The 18,283-nt window shown below is 45.9% G+C and overlaps 1 protein-coding gene across 1 annotated transcript in view; it reads left to right on the forward strand.

Annotated features, from left to right (window-relative positions):
• Positions 1 to 1,113: 1,113 nt before the first annotated feature.
• LOC122619290 overlaps positions 1,114 to 18,283 on the forward strand; it is a 37,578-nt gene continuing 20,408 nt past the window's right edge. The window contains exons 1-2 of the mRNA XM_043796129.1: positions 1,114 to 1,503; positions 16,228 to 16,337. Coding sequence (XP_043652064.1) covers positions 1,446 to 1,503; positions 16,228 to 16,337 — 168 coding nt within the window. The 5' untranslated portion in view covers positions 1,114 to 1,445. The remainder of the gene's footprint in view (positions 1,504 to 16,227; positions 16,338 to 18,283) is intronic.

The raw sequence follows: 18,283 nt of genomic DNA on the forward strand, positions 1-18,283 counted from the left end.
TTCGGTATTCATGAGCGCCACATTACAATATTGTAGATTCACGTTTAAATATTCGACGCGGAGAAGGGTGGGCAATGTAAATTACTTTTCAGTAATTGAAGTCAAATACATAGTGTGTTACCTTAATGTAATTATAGTTTGAATAAATGAGTAGGAATTATTATGACCACAGGAGACTGTACTGCTTGATAGAAAGAAGAGTTGTGAATATGTAAATTGTGATTAAACAAACGTAGTGAATAAGTAAAAGCTTTTGGTAAAAATAAATTGTATAAGTATAACATATTCTGAGCGACAGACAAGCATTAGCTCACAAATTGACTGTTTATGTTATAATTCGATAATAGAAACTATAACACAAATTGTTTTTACAGAAACCAATTACAGACAATTGCTTGGGTAATTAAAAAAAACAAGGCCAGCGGACGGACGTGCTGTCGGCGGAATGGCTGGTTTGCAGAATGCCTGGATGGCTGGATGGTAGAATGGTAGAATGGCTAGATGGCCCGCGGCTGGGCCACACTTAATGCATTTAAAGCGACTGCTTTTGGCCGCCCGCAAACGGAGTGGAAGGAATGGAATGGAATGGCCACGAATGGCAGCCTGTTGATTCAGGCAGGACTCGCTGGATTCGGGGCAGGATTCGGCAGGGAACTGTTGCCGTGGCGCAACAACTGGCCGGATAAGTGAGCGGCCAAAAGCTCCGACGAGCTTTCGCTCTCACACTCTCTCTCGCTACGTGCTTGGCTCGGAAAAGTGGCTGGAAAGGCTCGACTCCCACTACAAAAAAAGGGGGCGGCAGGTGTGGGTGTATCCTGAGCCGTCCACTTTCCAGGCTGGCAGTGCGTGTCGCCTGCCACTTCAGTCTAGGATAAACGCTTGCGACGAGCACAACAAGTGCGCGCATGCAAAGAGCCCCGGAGCCAGTGGTTTTAAGCCAGAGCCAGTGAGCCACTGCCTCAGCCCGAAAGGTCCACCCTGTGCTGTGTAGTGTAGTGTAAGCGAAAGTGAAAGTGAAAGTGCATCCTGTTGCAGAGTGAAAGAGTGACTGTGAGAGTGAAAGGCTCTGGGCTGGACACCTGCCGGCGAGGTCCTACGAGTCCTGCGAGTGCGCGCGATCCGATCAGCAGGATTAAATTCTCAATAGCTGCGCGCGTTCAATCAAACATGTAACTCCCTTTTCCCCAAAATCGAAACTGCGATCGATAGTTGCTTAGGTTTTAGGGTGTGGTGGTGGTGCCAAAAGTAGTAACCCCCCTTGATTCCCCCAGAACGAGCCACCGATAAATTGTTGCCATTTATTTTTGTGAAGATAATCAGATCGCTCAAGTGCTACAGTTGAGATATTGCAAACGTACCGAGTGCCCATTTTTGATTTCAATCTAAGGTTCAACAAGGCCATTACCCCATCTGCCACTGCAGCTGGAAGCAATCAATACGGAAATATGAATAGGTTTTGGATAATCGCTTTACTTTTAGGATTACAGCAAACAAAGCCAATAAGTAAGTACTTTTCCAGTGAATTTCATGTTTGCTTCTCCCATTTCTAGTGGCATTTCTGATTGCTTTCTGATTATTAGTTGTGAGTAAGTGAGTTGTGAGTTAAAAATAGGACAAATTGACCAAACTCATCATTATGGGTCTATGGAATATGAGCTATTTCAGTTGTTAATTTATGTTTTATCAACACACGCCACTACAAATATGAAGTGATTTTCCTTCGGTTAAAAATAGGAATATGTATAGTAATTTGAATCCTTTTGTAAATATAATTTAGAAATTGGTTTTGCTGTTTAAATGTATACTATTAAAGGAAAATTTACTGCTGTGGGCGTAGGCCAGAGAACAATTTTCCCTAATAATCCCAACACACCAGGGAAACTTTATTTTTAGCTTTTAGTAGAGACAGATCTTTAATGGAGTTAAGGGTTTGTTTGAGCTGCTCGAATTTGCGGAACAGAATTTTTTATACATGTTGGCGTTTAACTTCTATATGCATATGCAAAACTGATGAATGGAAATTTTTGCATGGCTAATTGCAAATAGTGCGCAGGTATGTGGGCGTATGTCCTTCTTGGCCCTCCAAAAGCGAAAAGGACGAAAGTCACGCACTGGACGCGTTCTCAGCACCTGGCACCTTGGCTGCTGGCTTTTCCATAAGGCTCATGAATAATTCATTGGGCACGCTTCGATTATTTACTTCATAAATATACCACCACGGTCCAGTCCGCTTTCGCTGCCTTTAAAGGGGCTTTCGATGGCGCAGGATATATGGGAGTGGGCAATGTCTGGCTTGTCAGGTTTACAGGTTGCGCATGCTTTTAATTTTAATAAATTGTAAATTGCTGGCTTATCGACAGCAGCCCGCTGCTCACTTGCAACATGCGATCCTTGTTGGGGCGCTCGATGAATTGCAAATGTCACTGCTAATGGGTATTGCCTCCGGCAGTTTGATTTGATTAACCAACCAATGAGTGCGCCAAAGTATGCCACAAAATTGAATTTCATTACAGCTTCATTTCGAGCGAAAGTTAATCAAAAAACCCAATGAGTAGCTTGTAAAACTCGCGGAGCGGTTGAAGGCTCCTCGCCTGTATCCATTTCACGTTGTCGCTGGCAACGTAATTGCTGAAAAATTAATACGCCAAGGAGCCAGAGACGGGATAAAACCCGAGGAGCAGATGGAGAAGCCCCAAACCAAACGGTGATCATCGCTCCCGTCGTAAAGCACGTTTTTGCAATTTACCCCCGCCGGAGTGGGGCATCCTTGGAGGCAGCGTCATATAAAATGCGCCGATGGCACAGTGAAATCAATTTGAAGTCATTAAACGAAATGAATCTTTATGGAGCGGCGACTTGCTCCTCCGCCCGCACAGATTAGCAGCTGGATGGGATGGAGTGTGTGGAACTGGGATGCGGGATGTGGGATGTGGGATGCGGGCTCTTAACAATTTAAACACGTTGCCTGGTCGGGCGTCCAAAGGCGTAATCGAAACTGCCCTCCGACACTTGATGCGATTATTATTGATTTTCTGTGCTCAAATTGTTGAGATTGAATTATTTATGTGGGCGTTAGCGGTTGGCTCGTGGTTGGTGGTCGGATTTAATGGCGGAGCGAAGTGGAGTTCATTAGGAAGCCCCTTCGCTTGATGGCCTAATTGAGTTGCCAACTGGCTGTCGAGCACTTATTTACTGAAGCAACAAAAGGCGCACGTGACGGGCATACTGGCGCACAAAGGATTAATCCAGCTCTTGAAGATGGATTTAATTTTGAAATTAAAGCAAAACATAAATCAATTTGCCTAGCTAAACAGTGGGGCTGCCGCCCGCTAACGACACTAACATTTGAATAAATATTGTGCCAGGCCACTTGGGCGACAGGGCCGCCACAACGGAGCAGGAGGAGCAACAGCCGCAGGTCCTGCCTGGCCTTCGCGTCGTATACTTAATGTGGCCACATGTCCATACAGATGTAATAATTGCTACAGCCGCCGGCAACTGTGGCTGCCTCTACATATGCACTCGCTGCAGCCTCAATGGCAGGGTTCGTCCTGCCCCCAGGACAACTGAAGACGTAACTGTGTGGGACGGGGGGTGGCGGGGGGGGGGGGGGGGGGGGGGTGCAGAAGGACGACGACGAGGATGTGTTCAGTGTACACACATCACGGCGACGACAGGCGACGACAGAGATGGGGAGATGGACGCCCGTAGCCTGCAGCAGACTAACTGACTGCGTGGCTGTTGCCAGGGATGCCTACTGCCTGCTGCCTGGTGCCAGGATGCCAAAATGCCAGGATGCCTGCTGCCAGCCAGCCTGTCTGCCGTATGACATGTGAGGACTTTGACAAAGCTAGCTGCTCCTTCCGCCCCCGGGACTAGCGAGCAAGTACTGACTTGTGCAAAGACGCTTTTGGCATATCTAATGAAACTTTCCCCGCCTCTCTATGCCATTGCACTTTAATGGACTCTCACCGAAATAAAGTCATACAAATTGGGGGCCAAGCCACGACAGGCCACGTCAGGCCAAAAAAGTTGGCCTACGACGAATCGAAATAAATATTGTAAACGGTCTATAAATTGTTGTGCTCCGCCAGCGGGCAAAGTTTCGACCCGCCCGCTGTCGAAGTTAACTTGAGTGGCAAAAATCAGATTAAGCCAAATATTATACATGGCAGCCGTAATGTATGCCGCGCACAATTTTGCAGGTGCGAGCAACAAGACAGCAACTCGGCCCACAGAGCCACAGAGCCACAGACTTGAGCAATTTTGCACAAATTTGGCGCAAAGACAATCAAAAAGTTATAAAACAAGCTTCGGCGAAACAAAAGCACGGCTCGAGAGTTCCTCAAGAGTCGAATGGCCGCTGGCGGAATGCTGGATGCTGGCTGGATGTTGGTTGGATGCTGGCTGCCGTATCCTGTATAGGTGTCTCTGAGGCGTGTGTGTATCGAGCTGTAAAAACTTTGGGCAACTTTCGCTGATTCCATTGTTTTTCTGCCCGCCTGCCACCATTCCCCTTATCCTGGCAGCCTAACATTGCGCATACGCCGCGTGGTCTTATTATCAGCCGCATCAGCGGCGCCGTAAAGTAAATGCAGAGTGTGCAAAGTCTATAAACGAGCGTCAAACTTAAAAGCCCCAAGGTGGCGTCGCCACGCCAAGAACGACAAGGACTTAAGCTTGTTTTCGGGCCGCCTTCGGGGGCAGAGAAGGCGACAGCAAGACATACAAATAGAGTGGTGTAGAGACGTGTAGGCAGAAAGTCGGGGATTCTAGCCAGGTTTATCGGCATGCTATATTCCTTCTTGCTGGCCTACCAAAAAAAAGTTGCTCACACGACAAATTGACGCAAATACAGAGACTCGGCAGCAACAGCAGCCGAGGAACAAGGAAACGGAATTTTATATTTCAGCGTTTTCTATTATTTGTATTATTTATGGAGCTCCTGGCAGTGTCGTTAAACGGCAGCCCCATTAAGAGGCCTCCAATAAATACACGCGTGTGTGTGTGTGGCTGACAGATGCCAGCTGCTCCAAAGGGGGCCTAGAAAACAAAAAAAATGAGCACTGCGGATCGTGGCAAGCAAATAAAAATGGAAAGCTTCCGCAAAACAATTATGCCTAAGTGTAGGATCTAAAATATTTATGAAGCCTGCTTTGCCACTTGCTCGCAAAAGCAATGCACAGTCGATTGTCAGCTATTTTTGGCTGTAAAATTGACTTGGCGCAAATAGACGTCAAAGCGGGTAAAAAGAGACTTGGAAAAACTATTAAGATGTCAGCAAATAATTATGCATGAAAGCAGTTGTATAAATCTGGCCGCCTCTTATTGCCAAATCCGCCACTAAAGCGTACTGAGCTGGAAATTGCGAAGCCATCGAGGCGTTGCCTTTCGAGAATGGCCATAATGCGACACTCCAAGCCAAAAGCTCGAAGGAGCCTGTCTGCCTGGAAGGACGAAAGGCACTTTATCAAAAGGGATTTGCCAACTGCCCGGGGACTTGAAGATGGGGGGGAGTTGAACTCGAGAGATATAGCCGCCTGCATTTGCCTTCCACTTGGTCCGGGGCTCTGACAGTTTTGTAATAACAATGACCGCAAAAAAGAGCGGAATCGATTTGCCATTTTTCACCAAATTTATGAGTTTATGAGCGACCAGCATCGCCGTGTCCGCCGTACTGTCAGCCACCACTTTTTTCCATTAAAGCAGAACCGATGACAAATATATTTTATTTCCCCACCAACCACCACCAACTTGATCCTTAATGAGCCTTAATAGGAGCGCTCACAGCAGGAAACAACTGCAGCATAAATCTCGGCCAGGCAAACCCTAATCAGAGCCTCGACCCGAAGTAAACTTGGGGAAAATCCATAAATTGGATGGCCACACGCAATGCCAAAAGAGCTGACAAAAATTCGCTATTAACATCGACATGTAAATTGACCAAGTTTGGCCATTCAGAGACAAGAGTTAAGAGTCGAGCTCGAATAGCAGCGAGCCCAGCGATGCGGTAATTATTCAGGCCCACATGCCAAGTGCCACAAACTGCTGGCCGCATTCATCATTATCCACAGTTTGATTTTTGCCACAAAGTTCTCGGGCCGCAAAACTTTTGACAAAGGTCGAGAGCAGTTTAAAGCAGGGCCAAAGTGAAACGCTGCCGGCAGTTCCTGCAAAATAAATGAAATGAATGATCCTGGCTGTTGCCTTTTTCCTGGGGTTTTAAGGGATTTGAGCGGAAGGCAGCCGGATACCAAAGACCAAAGTGATGGCGCATAAATTTCTGGACCCCGGGTTCCGAAAGAGCTTAGCTTAGCCCATAAGCACAGTGCACAGAACACAGAGCCGTGTGGTCAAGCAAAACAAATGACAGCAAAACGCATAAATTGAACCTGTCCCAGGCCATTGAAATCACAGAAGCTCAGCCAGCATTCAATCCGTAGTCATTAGGCATTTGGGGTCATATAGCTTCACTTCCCCCCACTCTTTTTTTTCGGCTCTGGCAAATCAGTGAGTCGAGGCCACAGGGAACAGCAGATTCGAGATGGGCTCCTTGCTTACTGCTCAGCCATAACAATTTAATCACTGCCAAAAAAGCGCCAGCACAATTTGAAGTTAGCCTTGTATTTTATTGTATTGCTGCGACAGGCAGCATGGTGTACATGAGAACGATTCGACGCCAGTAGGCAAAAATTAATTAAAAAACCCCAGTGTCTCTCCAGTGTCTGACAGCCCCTCTTCAACTAAATAAAAACATGTCTAGGCACTAAAAAAGTTTATTATTGCAAGCCCGAGTGAAAAAGAACTCGCATTAAATGCCGAAAAAAAAGAATGCGGATAACTCGGCGGAAGGAGTGAAGAGTGGAAAGAGTGGAGCAGACTGAATGGAAAATTAAACAGAGCCGGAAATGTCACACATACTCGTACAAGCCGCACCCACGGAGACACTGCGAGAAATGGGGAGTGCGGATGGGCGGGGAAACATGAACAAACAAACAATAACGTCGGCAAATGCCTGGAAAAAGGGCTAGCAAAGTTGCTCGACTTCTGCGGGTGGTGGGAGTGGCGTGGGGCGGGAAAAATGGAAGTAAACTACACATTTTTATTATGCAAAGGGGGCGCAAATGAAAGGCAAATGTTTTGTTTTTCATCCCCACCCACTAACCACCCATTCCCCCACCTACAGTGCCTACTGTGGGTGTAATTTTGTTTTAGTGCAGCTGTGTGTGCGCACTTGAAAGTGTGTGTGTGTGTGTGGCGGGCGATGGGGTCCTTAGATCCTTGGATCCTTGCACGAGTGGGACGACCCAAAGTAGGCAATAAAACACTAGCTAAAATCTAGGCACGCGCTCAAACGCATGACAAACAATACGGAAAAGCGAGAAAAATGTGAAAAAATAGTAGTAGGAGTAGGAGTAGGTCGAACTTTTCGTTTTTTTATGAACACCAGAAATGAGACAAATAAAGTGTGATTACTGCAAATTGAGTGAGAGCGGCCAACACACAAAGTGATGAAGTGCAAAGAGTCGGTTAGTAATTTGTAGATTCTCACAGCCGGAAGTAAAACGTAAACCAAAGCGGGCAAGCCTCTTAGGAGATTTTCAAATTATCTCCGCTTAAAACTAAACTGGCTCATGTATCTCTATCTGCTTTTAATATCTAAGGCAGCCAAACAAAGCGAATGCAGCCTGAAGTCAGTAGTAGATTGTTTTTCCACCTCACACCACCAGCTACTTAATTAATTGCACCGAGTCTTCAATTACTGGCAATGTTTTCATTCCCATGATGTGGCTTCTGAGTTCGTAGTTAAGTGAGCAAGGACATTGTGCAACAGAGCTAACCTTCTTGATTTCTGAAATTTATAGTTACAATTTCATGCTGATTAACTCTGAAAAAATCCAGTGCTAATATCTTAAGCAATAGCTAACTTGGAATTTGATTTCCCTGTTAAACATTTATCCATAAATATAAATTCAGATAGACGGCTTAGTGATGTTTGACTGTAATGAAAGTGCTTAGCGCGACAGTATTTAATGCCTGCAGTTAATATTCGGCAGGTGACTCAGCGTTCTAGCTCCTAATGAGCGCCTATGTGTGGGAAGCCACGGATGAATAAGGCATTCCAAGCGTTAAATTGAATTAATAATGTTAATGGTAGGTGCTTACGAGTGTGCGCTCTTCTGCCTTCTTGAGTTGTGACCAGGCTCACGTGTCGTATGCGTAATGAGTGGGCGACTTAGCCACCTTATTAATACCCGCATTTGCGATATTTAAGCATGTGTAGCGAGTGGAAGCCCACGCGTTTTCGCATTTTTCCACAGTTGCTTTAAAATTTCCCGTAAAGCTGCCGGCAAAATCCCGTGCAAACGCTCCTCACTAAGGATAAGCTGCTTATTATTCAACAAGCTGCATGGTTCGCCGCTTGCTAAAAATGGCAATCACGGCGCTGCTCAATAATTGTGTATTATATAAGAGAAGAGAGCAAAGCACAAAGCCAAATACGCGTCAATTGGCAGCCACATGCGCACTCAAGTAAACACAATCCTTAGGGAATTACCAGCTGAATAATGGCTCAGGCAACATCCCAGCAGTGGGATGCTTGGTAATAATGGCACAGGATAATGGAAAGTGCAGGCAGCAAGCTCTAAAAATTAAATATGAATAAATAACTTTGAGAGGCGAGCAAATTAACAGCAGGACTCTTTTCAAGCAGTGCAAATGAGGTTGGGGCCAGCCGAATTATTTTGTCTGCGAGCACTGAAATATATGCAGCGTTAAATTAAGGATAGGCGTTTGGGGGATAACTTGGCCGAAACAAAAACCAAAAAAAAAAAGGACGAAAAAAGGGACATGAAAAGGGGAGAGAACACACACATAAGTGCACGCCTGAATGGCTGCCACTTGTGTCTTTGTAATTGCGACCCAAACACTAATGCCTCCTTGGGGCTGGCCGAAAATGAAAATGCGTAAATTATTGATTACAATCGCCAGAAATCATGCAGTCCAAACAAAGGGCTCTTCTACATATAGATTTTATGATGCCCAGCGCCCGATTGTTACGCCTTTTGTGCGTACAGAAATTTGCTTTCAGCCTGGCTAAGCGTTTGGCCGAAATGCACAGACGACCGATTTTCCGGCCAAGAAACGGAAAAGGAAAGGCAGAACTCGCTGTGAATTCGCCTCGGATTCGCATAATGAAGGCACTTTGTGAGCCCGACTTGGGCGTTGATTTTTTAATGGTGCCCCGGGCCAGCAGTAGGAATTGGAATTCGCATTCGCTTTGCGATTGGGATAGGGAATGAAAGTGGTAGTGGAAGTGGTAAGCAAACAAAGCCCGGCTGGCATTGATTGTGCAAGGACTTGTGTGCGACGCGCATTGTTTCAACAAGTCCTGAAGTTCTGGCCAAGGTTGTTGACGAGGGTTTTGCTGTCGCCGCCGGCCAAGCTGCTTATTAGCAGCCCGCAAATATTCTACGCCATATAGCTTCCATCTGACCCCCGACAAATGCGCATTTACAGCCGGGGCAGGACAGTCCAGGCTATGCCAAGGATATCACATGTTCGACGAACGTATCCTTCGCCGTGTCCTGGCCACAGACATTAGCCAAGCAAATAGACAGGCGGACAGCAGGTGCGGCCAAGTGTCAACAAAAAACTGGGCCCAACGTTCTGTTCTGTTTTGGCCAAATTGAAGCTGACAAAAAATGCGAAAAAATCGGCATGAGAATGGGCGAAGACAAAAAAAATGTCAAACTGTGGGTCAAGCATAAATGTCAATATCATCAGCAGGCCCGAAAAACGCTGCAGGGCCAATGGCGTCATCTCGTCATCCCATCTGCTTCCCATTCCGCATGCCAGTTTCCAGATCCCAGGCTCGTGTCAGTGGACTAATGCCGGTGTAGATTAGAGATTAGCCAACTTCAAAAGGCTCGTCCGGTGGTCGAAGGATATTCGTTGGTCAAATTACGAATACCAAACATAATTGTGACGCAGGCTCAAAGTGATGGCGGTCAGGACCGCTTGGTTTGGACAGCACGTGGCCTCGGCGCCCATTAATTGTCCAGGTGGGCGTGGATGTGGACGTGGACGTGGACACCTCCTCTCCACTTTTCCACGTCCACCTGCGGTTTCCAAACATTTGTTGCGGCTACAAAACAACAACAATAAAAAAAAACTCTTATGGGGTGGCGGAAATGTTTTCAATTTTCTGAAAATCGTACAACAGCTGCGCATGTCACTTCTCCCCACGTCGTGACACCAGAAAATAAATAAATAATTCTCCTCATTTAATTGTTTTTGGTGACTAGAAATAGTGCACCGTTCGAAAATGAATCGGACTTGCTTATAAACAAATCGGTATATTCCACCAAAATGTGCGGACGGCCAAATGTCAAATGCAGTCTGGAATTCCACTTGCCATGGCTGCAACTGTCATGAATGATTGAAATGTGTTTGCCAAACCGATTGTGGAATGTTTTTGTGGAATATGAATAAATGTAGCAACCGGAAATGAGCAAAACAACCGCCTTTTTATGCCATACCCTCGATTAAAATTGCATTTGCGTTTCCTGCCCCCCCAGAAACATTTGAAAATGAGAAATACGCATTAGCCAAATGCAAAATGATTGAAACTCAAATTGTCGGCCCTTCTAATTTGGCTTAGTCTCGTTTTTTGCTGTTTGGCATGGTTGTGGTATTGCCCGTTTGTTGGTTTTGTTTCTCATGGCCCACACATTAATAATAAATAATTCCCCTTAAAAGTAATTTAAGCATTTTTATGTGTTTACCAACGCCGCCGTCGCAGTCGCAGTCGCTGTCTCGGTCGTCGGCGTTTGCTTTTCATTTCTTTAATGGTCTGCAGCTTTACGAGGCAGGTCCAGGTCGCGCTTACTGGAGCGGCAACTGTTGGCCATCCTCACACACTTATTGGGCTCAAAGCCCACCCACACCAAGACGGCGTACTGTGGGCTAACATCATCATTTTTTGGACAAAACTAAGTAGGCGTAGTTTGCATATATGTAAGTGATCTGTAACTAGATATATGCATAGCAAAACTTCAGGTTTTAGATCTGTTGCAACCTATCATTATTTTATATGAATCCGAAATGGACACAAAAGATAAGAGCTCACTTTTTAAGATGTAGATGGACTTTGTGGCATGTGCTGGTACTTTTGGCCCACAGTGCGAGGCTCGTGGCGCATGTCTAACACTCGTTATGAGATTCATGGCCTACATGTGTTCGCTCCACGGCCTTGTAAATGGGCGCGGGGCGTGCTGTACAGTGTGGCGTGGTGTGGCATGGCCTGGTATGTGCTTTACGTGCTGGGCAACCCTGTGGGCGTGCCTGGGCAGGACCTTAGACATGGTGGTTGTAGTTGCGCCTGTAGTTGTGCAGCCGCCAGCGACAGCAACAGCACCAGCAGCATGAGGTGTCCTTGAAGCCGTTTTCTTATACATATACATATAAACGGATTCTGGCGTTTTTTGTTTTTTTTTTTTGATTTTTTTATTCGTCCTTTCTTGCTAGCTGGGCTCTTTCATTTTCGTAGTCGCTGCCATGGCCAACCAGATAAAATTTTCAACCAGGAAGTTGGCTTCCTGTGGCGCTCTGCTTGTGATTCTGCTTCTGGTTCTGCTTTTGGTTCTGCTTCTGGTTCTGCTTTTGGCCCTGGACGGTCCGCAATTTCGTTCATATTTTGTTTTGGCCATTACATTGGCTACTTTTGTCGGTCATGGTGTATAAAGGGGGCTTGTATAAGCCACTCCAGTCCATTCCTGTTCAGCCCAGTGTTTGTGTATGTTGGCTGTAGGCGACAACATCGCGTTGGCTATTTTCATTTTCATTTTCGTTTTTCATTTTATTTTTCCTTTGATTTTGATTCCATTCATGGCGGCATTCGGCTGTGATTTAATTTCAGAAATGTGACTAAAATGTGGGAGTGAAAATTAGGGAATAAAATAAAAGATGTCCTGTGCCCCGTGTGGAGGGCAATTCAATTTGACATCACCCGCTTAAAGCCATTAAAGTTCGACTCGACTAGCAAAAAACTGGAGTGTGCTCAGCTGGGATCGACTTTGATGCCTGTTTCCTTGTGACCAAGGCCAGGCAATTTGTCTCCCAGGAGAGTTGGGCCATTTCAAAAGTCTCTTCTTTCCACGGTGGATAAGTTCCCACATGCATGTAGCATGTAGCTAGCTGCTGGTCGGATGGGATATGGAATTACAAGCCCAGAAACAGCTCAAGGACCCCAGGAAAAGGCCACAATCGAGCATTTTTCTTGCTCCCACCAATGTTGCGTGCCCTGCCGAGTTATTTGAATTTCACGCGCGCATACACTGGCAGGGATAAACTGGATTTATATCCGCTAATGCCTGTGATTTGTTCTATAAAATTACTTTATGCCTCGAACATGCCGGCGGACCTTGTCTGCCTTTTATTTCGGCCTTTTGTTTCTCGCTCCCGAAAGCAAAGGACGAAGAAGAGAAGGACACCCATGCCCATGCCCATGGCCACACAAAGGCGCAGGCCGAATAAAGCCAGTGCTTACAGTTTCTGAACGAACGCCTCGGTAGCATAACGACTTATGGCCTTATCCTTTTCGTAGTCCTCGTCCTAGTCTTGGTCCTAGTCAAAGTCCTAGAGTGGGTAAATGCCGGGTGTTTGCCGTTTTATTGTTTGGCTTATGTTGCTGATAGTGTTCCATGGTTTCGTTGCCATGGTGTATGTGCGAATGTGTGTGTTTGAGTTTTGGCTAGGAAAATGTTTGCTTTGTGCGGTCAACTTTAAAAACATTGTGGACGTTTACTGCCAGTCACGACTCGTTCCGTTCCGTTCGCTGGCTGGCTGCGTTTGTGTTACCAATCAAGCATGCATTTAAATTGGTTGGCCACGTGGCCACCAATCAATTAGAAAATGTCAAGTCCACTGCGATAGGTCGGATAGCTCGGATAGGTTGTGGAGCATTGAAAATTATTGACAGTCATGCCCAGACTTCAAATCCTCATCAGACCGGAGCAGACAAACGGCCGTAATGAGGACAGGAAATCAGTTTGGAAAAGTGTGAGTTGGCAGGGCAGGATGCCGATGCCGATGCCGCTTTGGCAGCTGCCCGTGTCTAATGAACTCCATGGAATGTGAATGCCCCGAGCATTGTCTGCCACTCAGCCATAATGACTCCCGGCCATAAGGACACCGGGGAGCCTTCGGGTGGCCAACTGACAGCTAGACGGGCCAAGACAGCTGACCCGCAGTCGATATTACTGGATGTCTTTGGAGTAAGACACTACACTACGAATAAACGCACATGCTTTGTAGAAAGAAAATGTTTGTAAATTATTCGGATTTTCCATTTATTTGTATACATACATCATATCTATGATATTGGTCTCATTTATTGGCTATTTAATCCCTTCAAAAGCAGCAAGATGAAGCACTCTGTAAAATGAATTTACGACCATTACCAAGTTTAAAAATATTTATTTTTACATTTCTGGGCACATACTCTGCTTAATGGCCTCAGCTCAAATATTGATATGGCAAGCAAAGGAAAAACGTGCCCGATATTAATGGTCATTGTTTTCCCGTTTTATTGTTGAACTTCATTTTAATTAGCGGAAAAAGTTGACCGCCGACAAAGGGAATGCTTTAATTATTGCGGCGTGTCCGCAGAAACCATGGTCAATCAATCATCTGTCCGGTTGAAGCTCTTAAATTATCCATTGGCCAACAATTATTGACTTTAATAGTTGGCCCATTAATCATGGCCTTGGCCACACTATCTGAATCGAATGGAGTGCATACTTCTCAAACTCATTGGTCGGTGGTCAGTGGTCAGTGGTCCTGTGGTCAGCAACTCAAGCTAAATGATTTGGGGATGGAGGTAAACATTTATTATGCCATCGGTTTGCGGCTTGCCGTGTGTGTATTTTTGAACACCTGCGTACAAGTTTTTCCAATGAAGCGAAGGCGTGCGAACACTGGGAAATATCGAAATGAATATGCAAATGGAAATCAATAGAGTGGCAAACCATGAATCTCTCGTTACAGCACTTGAATATTATCTACTGCCGAATTGGGTTTGTGGGCGATAAATATCAATTTCCTGCGCAGCCTAATCCAGTTGTTAAAGTCAATTTGGGGGCATCTGCAAAAGCCACGCCCCCTCCTGCAACAGCTGCCCACTTTGGCTTGTCTTGCCGCATAGGGCGTTGATTAATGCTGATTGATTGATTATTTGCGTTTTTCTGACATGATGCACGCTTTATTGTCGCTCAGCTCGTGGAAAATCATCAATTTCCGCTTGTAAAAAAGCACAACGCGAACAAAGAAACGCTGTTCGCTCGTTTTTTTTTTTTTTCTTGTTTGCCAACCAACCATCCATCCAGTGAGTGGTGGAAATGTTAAGCCTGCTGCCAACTCGTCTCGCAGCTTGTTGCACAACCCAAAGGCTCTGTGGCGCCCCTTTCGTGTTTTCCCCATTTTTTCTGCGCCAAAGTTAGTAATGAATTTTTTGTGCCAGGCAGCCAACGAAGCATAATTGCGGTTGCTGAGCATCTTGTCAGCGGTCGTGCAGTTCAAATTCGTTATGCGTTATTCGTTATTCTTACAGATATTGGCCAACTGCCAGGACTGAAAAATGACGAGAAGTATTGCCACATAACTGTCAAAAAAAGAGCCAACTTGATTGTGAAGCCAGCAGCTTCGGCAAAGCCATCGGTGTCTGATGACTGACAGTGGCGCTCTCTGGACCTCTGGCCGTAGACATTGGCACCATCTTCTCCTGTTGCGGCTGCGGTTTGGCTTTCGGTTTGGGCCAGAATTTCGAGCGATGGTCCTGGTTCTGGCCAGCCGACTGGGCCATGATTGAATTTTCGCAAATTTCGGCTCGTTAGCGTGCGGCACGAACACGTACGTCATGCTGGGGGCTACGATACCAGAGGCCGCTGAAGGTTGGCCATGTTTATGCCATGTCCTGCAACAAGTTGCCAACTGTTTCGGGCCTCCTGTTTCGCCGATCCATTCATTCCTTACATACATATACATATAATATATACATACATATTCACTTGACACGCTTCATTTCATTGGGTTTTGTTCTCCTCTCGTTTTGCGTTATCCGATTATTTCCATATTTTTCGCGCTGTCAGACACGTTTTTTACTTACTCAGTCGTTGACATTTTGCGTGACTGACGATGGACGCGTGGTGTGAATAAATGAAAATGGAAACAGAATTGGCGCCACAGGATACGGCCTCCAAATGGGGGCAATGTGTTTGCCCTGGGCCACTTTGTATCTTAATTATGATTGCGAATGGCGGCAGCGCTGGCACATTCAAAAATATTGATTTTTGAACATGTTATAACCCAGAGCCAATTGGGCCAAATTGGTGCCAACAAAAATGGGCTAATTTTCAAAGGCATTTTCCAGATTGTCTGCCTCATTTATGACACATGCTAAGTTTTTTCCCATCATCATCATTTATGTACCCAGGAAATCACCGAAAAAGTGACTTCATTTAACGTGCTTGTTATTTGCCCAGAACACATACTAAATGTCATCAACTGCCGGGCAGAGCAGACGCTGACATTACGTATACGCAGCGGTGGTCAGCCATGTGTGTAAACTGTGGGAAATATACTATATACTCGTTTATATAAAATTTTCAATTTTTTGTAAAGCTCAATTCAGTGCCTTGGCACCTTGGTCGTACGTGCTGGCTGGGAAAATGTCGTTTAAACGCCACCCAAATACCCCAAAAAACCCTCCTATCGTCCAGCCATTTCCTTGGTGTGAAAAATGGAGGTTGGCTGACACCAGAAGGGGCTGCAAATATTTGACACCCCAGCTGCGGGAGCGACGCACTCACTCCGGACGCCGGCATGCAGGCGCAAAAATTTCTCATGTGCACTTTGGCAAACAAATTAAGATTTATTGAGCCAGGTCGAAGGACGAGGACCCGTAATCTGCCAGTTCACTGGCGTATCTTTCGTTCGAGGAGCGGCCGCAATTTCGAAATTCCGTAGAAAAGGGCGCTTTAAATGGCCAGCATATCTGGCGCCAGTGCTGAGTTTTTGCCGATTACTTTTCATTTGACCAAGCCCTATAATAGTTTTTCAATTAAGCCACAATTGGGCGAACTTTCCATTGCAATGGGCCCTTTGTTGCAAGCACTTACACGTATACTCGCATACTCACATGTTTGTGCACCATCTCTGCCGTTTCAGATGGACAATCGGATGTGCTGGTGAATCTGGTGGTGCCGCGGTATGTGGAGCGCGGATCGAGTGCCACCTTCAAGTGCACGCACAATGTCCGGCCGGAGATACTGTTCAAGGTAAGTGACTGCGGATTGGATTAAGTTCCATGTCATGCATACGCGTATAAATTATGGAAAGTGCATTAAAAAGTTTAAATTGAAAAATAAAAATTGCCGTCCATGGCGGCCGGGCGCCAAAGAAACTTTGTTCGCCTTGTGCTATTTTGTGGGCGAAAAGTTTCCGGCACTGTGACAAACACAGCCACCACCACCATCACGGCGACGAGCTATATCCTTCGGGCAGAAGAAGGAGCACAAGTTTCGTGCCGCAACTTTGTGGCAGTCAAAGGAATCCCGCATCGCGCACCCCACACGAAAAAAGTTGCACTCAAAGTGCCATTCCGCTCCATCGAATCCGTAGTGCCGGGGCCGTAAACCTTTTACCGCTTCCGCTTCTCAATAGCGACGCAGACTGAGACTGAGACTGGCGGCAATTAATTTCACTTCACTTTACTTAATTCCATCACGAAATATCAACAGACACGCACTTGCGTACGCCAAAATCATTGCCAAGCCTTTTGGCCCATTGGGTTTAGTTGGTTTATGGCCAACTGCCTTGGCGCGGAGTCAACTTGACCGAGTGAAGCAATTTTCTGCTGTACACTTTCAATTTAGTTGTGAACTTTTGCCGTGGCCACTTTGGTGGCACTTTTCATACCGATGCCTGATGTCTGAAGGTCGGTCAACCTGACGTTTTGCTCGCTCTAAGTACCATAAAAAAAGCGTACAAATTTTATGGCTCACGATGGGAAGAGCTGGAGCTCCACTGGCCAACATTAGCTGCATATTGATTACTTTTTCCCGGAACCAAGATGGATTTAGAACACTACCAACCATGTTGATGTCGACAGTAGGGGAGCACGTACTTATAGGCGAGTGGAAGCCATTGTTGGGCCAGGCAGAAAGCCCACTTGAATAACATGGAGTACACGGAATTCCATGTCGTGTTTCCGGATCGTGACGCGGGCAACTTTAAGCCGCCATTGTGGTGTCTCATTTGCATGGAAATTCGAGGATATATTCCACTGCCAGTTCGGTTCGGTTCGCCAAAAGTGTCAACTAACAAATTTAATGCGCCGCTGGGCCGCGCAAATTTGAAGTGTGCTCCGGGGCGGGAAACATGCACAATTAGCTGACCGACCAAATAGCCAAACAGCGAAAACAGCCAAACATACCACTCAAATGTAGACATTTATTTATTTGGCCAGTCGGTCGAGTTGTGGGCGGAGCAGGGCAATAGCTAATTAGTATAATTAACTATATAAGCGAGTGCGCTCGGCTAGCCGCCATTCGAATTGTTGCACGAAGCGTGGCAAATTGTGTGGAAGTGGCACTAAAAAGGCAATTAAAACGCAAATGCTCACTGTAAGGGGATCCTTTACACATGTAGGACATAATATTTTTTGCCCAAAAAGAAATTATACCTACCGGTTGTTTGTATACATTCAAATTAAATAAACTAATTACGAAGTGAGTAGTCCGATGCCTGGCAAATTGGGCCCGAAAATCGGGCGTCCCAGCGCTCATTAATGGGCTTTTGATTTACCACTTTTCAGACTTTTGTGTATTATATGTGTCAACTGAATGAATGGGGAAATTCATCCCATTCCATCCCACATGCGTGTCCTAATAAGCCCAAACATAAACAAAAGGCCGAAAGTCAAAAGAAATGAAGTCGAGCGCGCAGGCAGGCACGCCAAAGTAAACACATGGCGCTCTGACTAAGCGAACAAACATCAGCGGAAAAGGTAAATATCCCGGGCTGCCCTTTGTTTTTCATTAGCCCGAGATCCATTGGCGATATAGTGCGGCGATACGGAGTTGCATGTCAAGTCGAGGGAAAATGTTTGAAAATGTGAAACGACCACAAGTGGTTGATAAAACTCGATGCGTGTCTGGCGGTCCTAGAGTGCGCTAATGGCCGCTCATTCGGTGTCCCGCGTTTCCACTGTGTTTGCTGCCCC

The sequence above is a fragment of the Drosophila teissieri genome, chromosome 3R (genome assembly GCF_016746235.2).
Source record: "Drosophila teissieri strain GT53w chromosome 3R, Prin_Dtei_1.1, whole genome shotgun sequence".
Taxonomy (NCBI): Eukaryota; Metazoa; Arthropoda; class Insecta; order Diptera; family Drosophilidae; genus Drosophila; species Drosophila teissieri.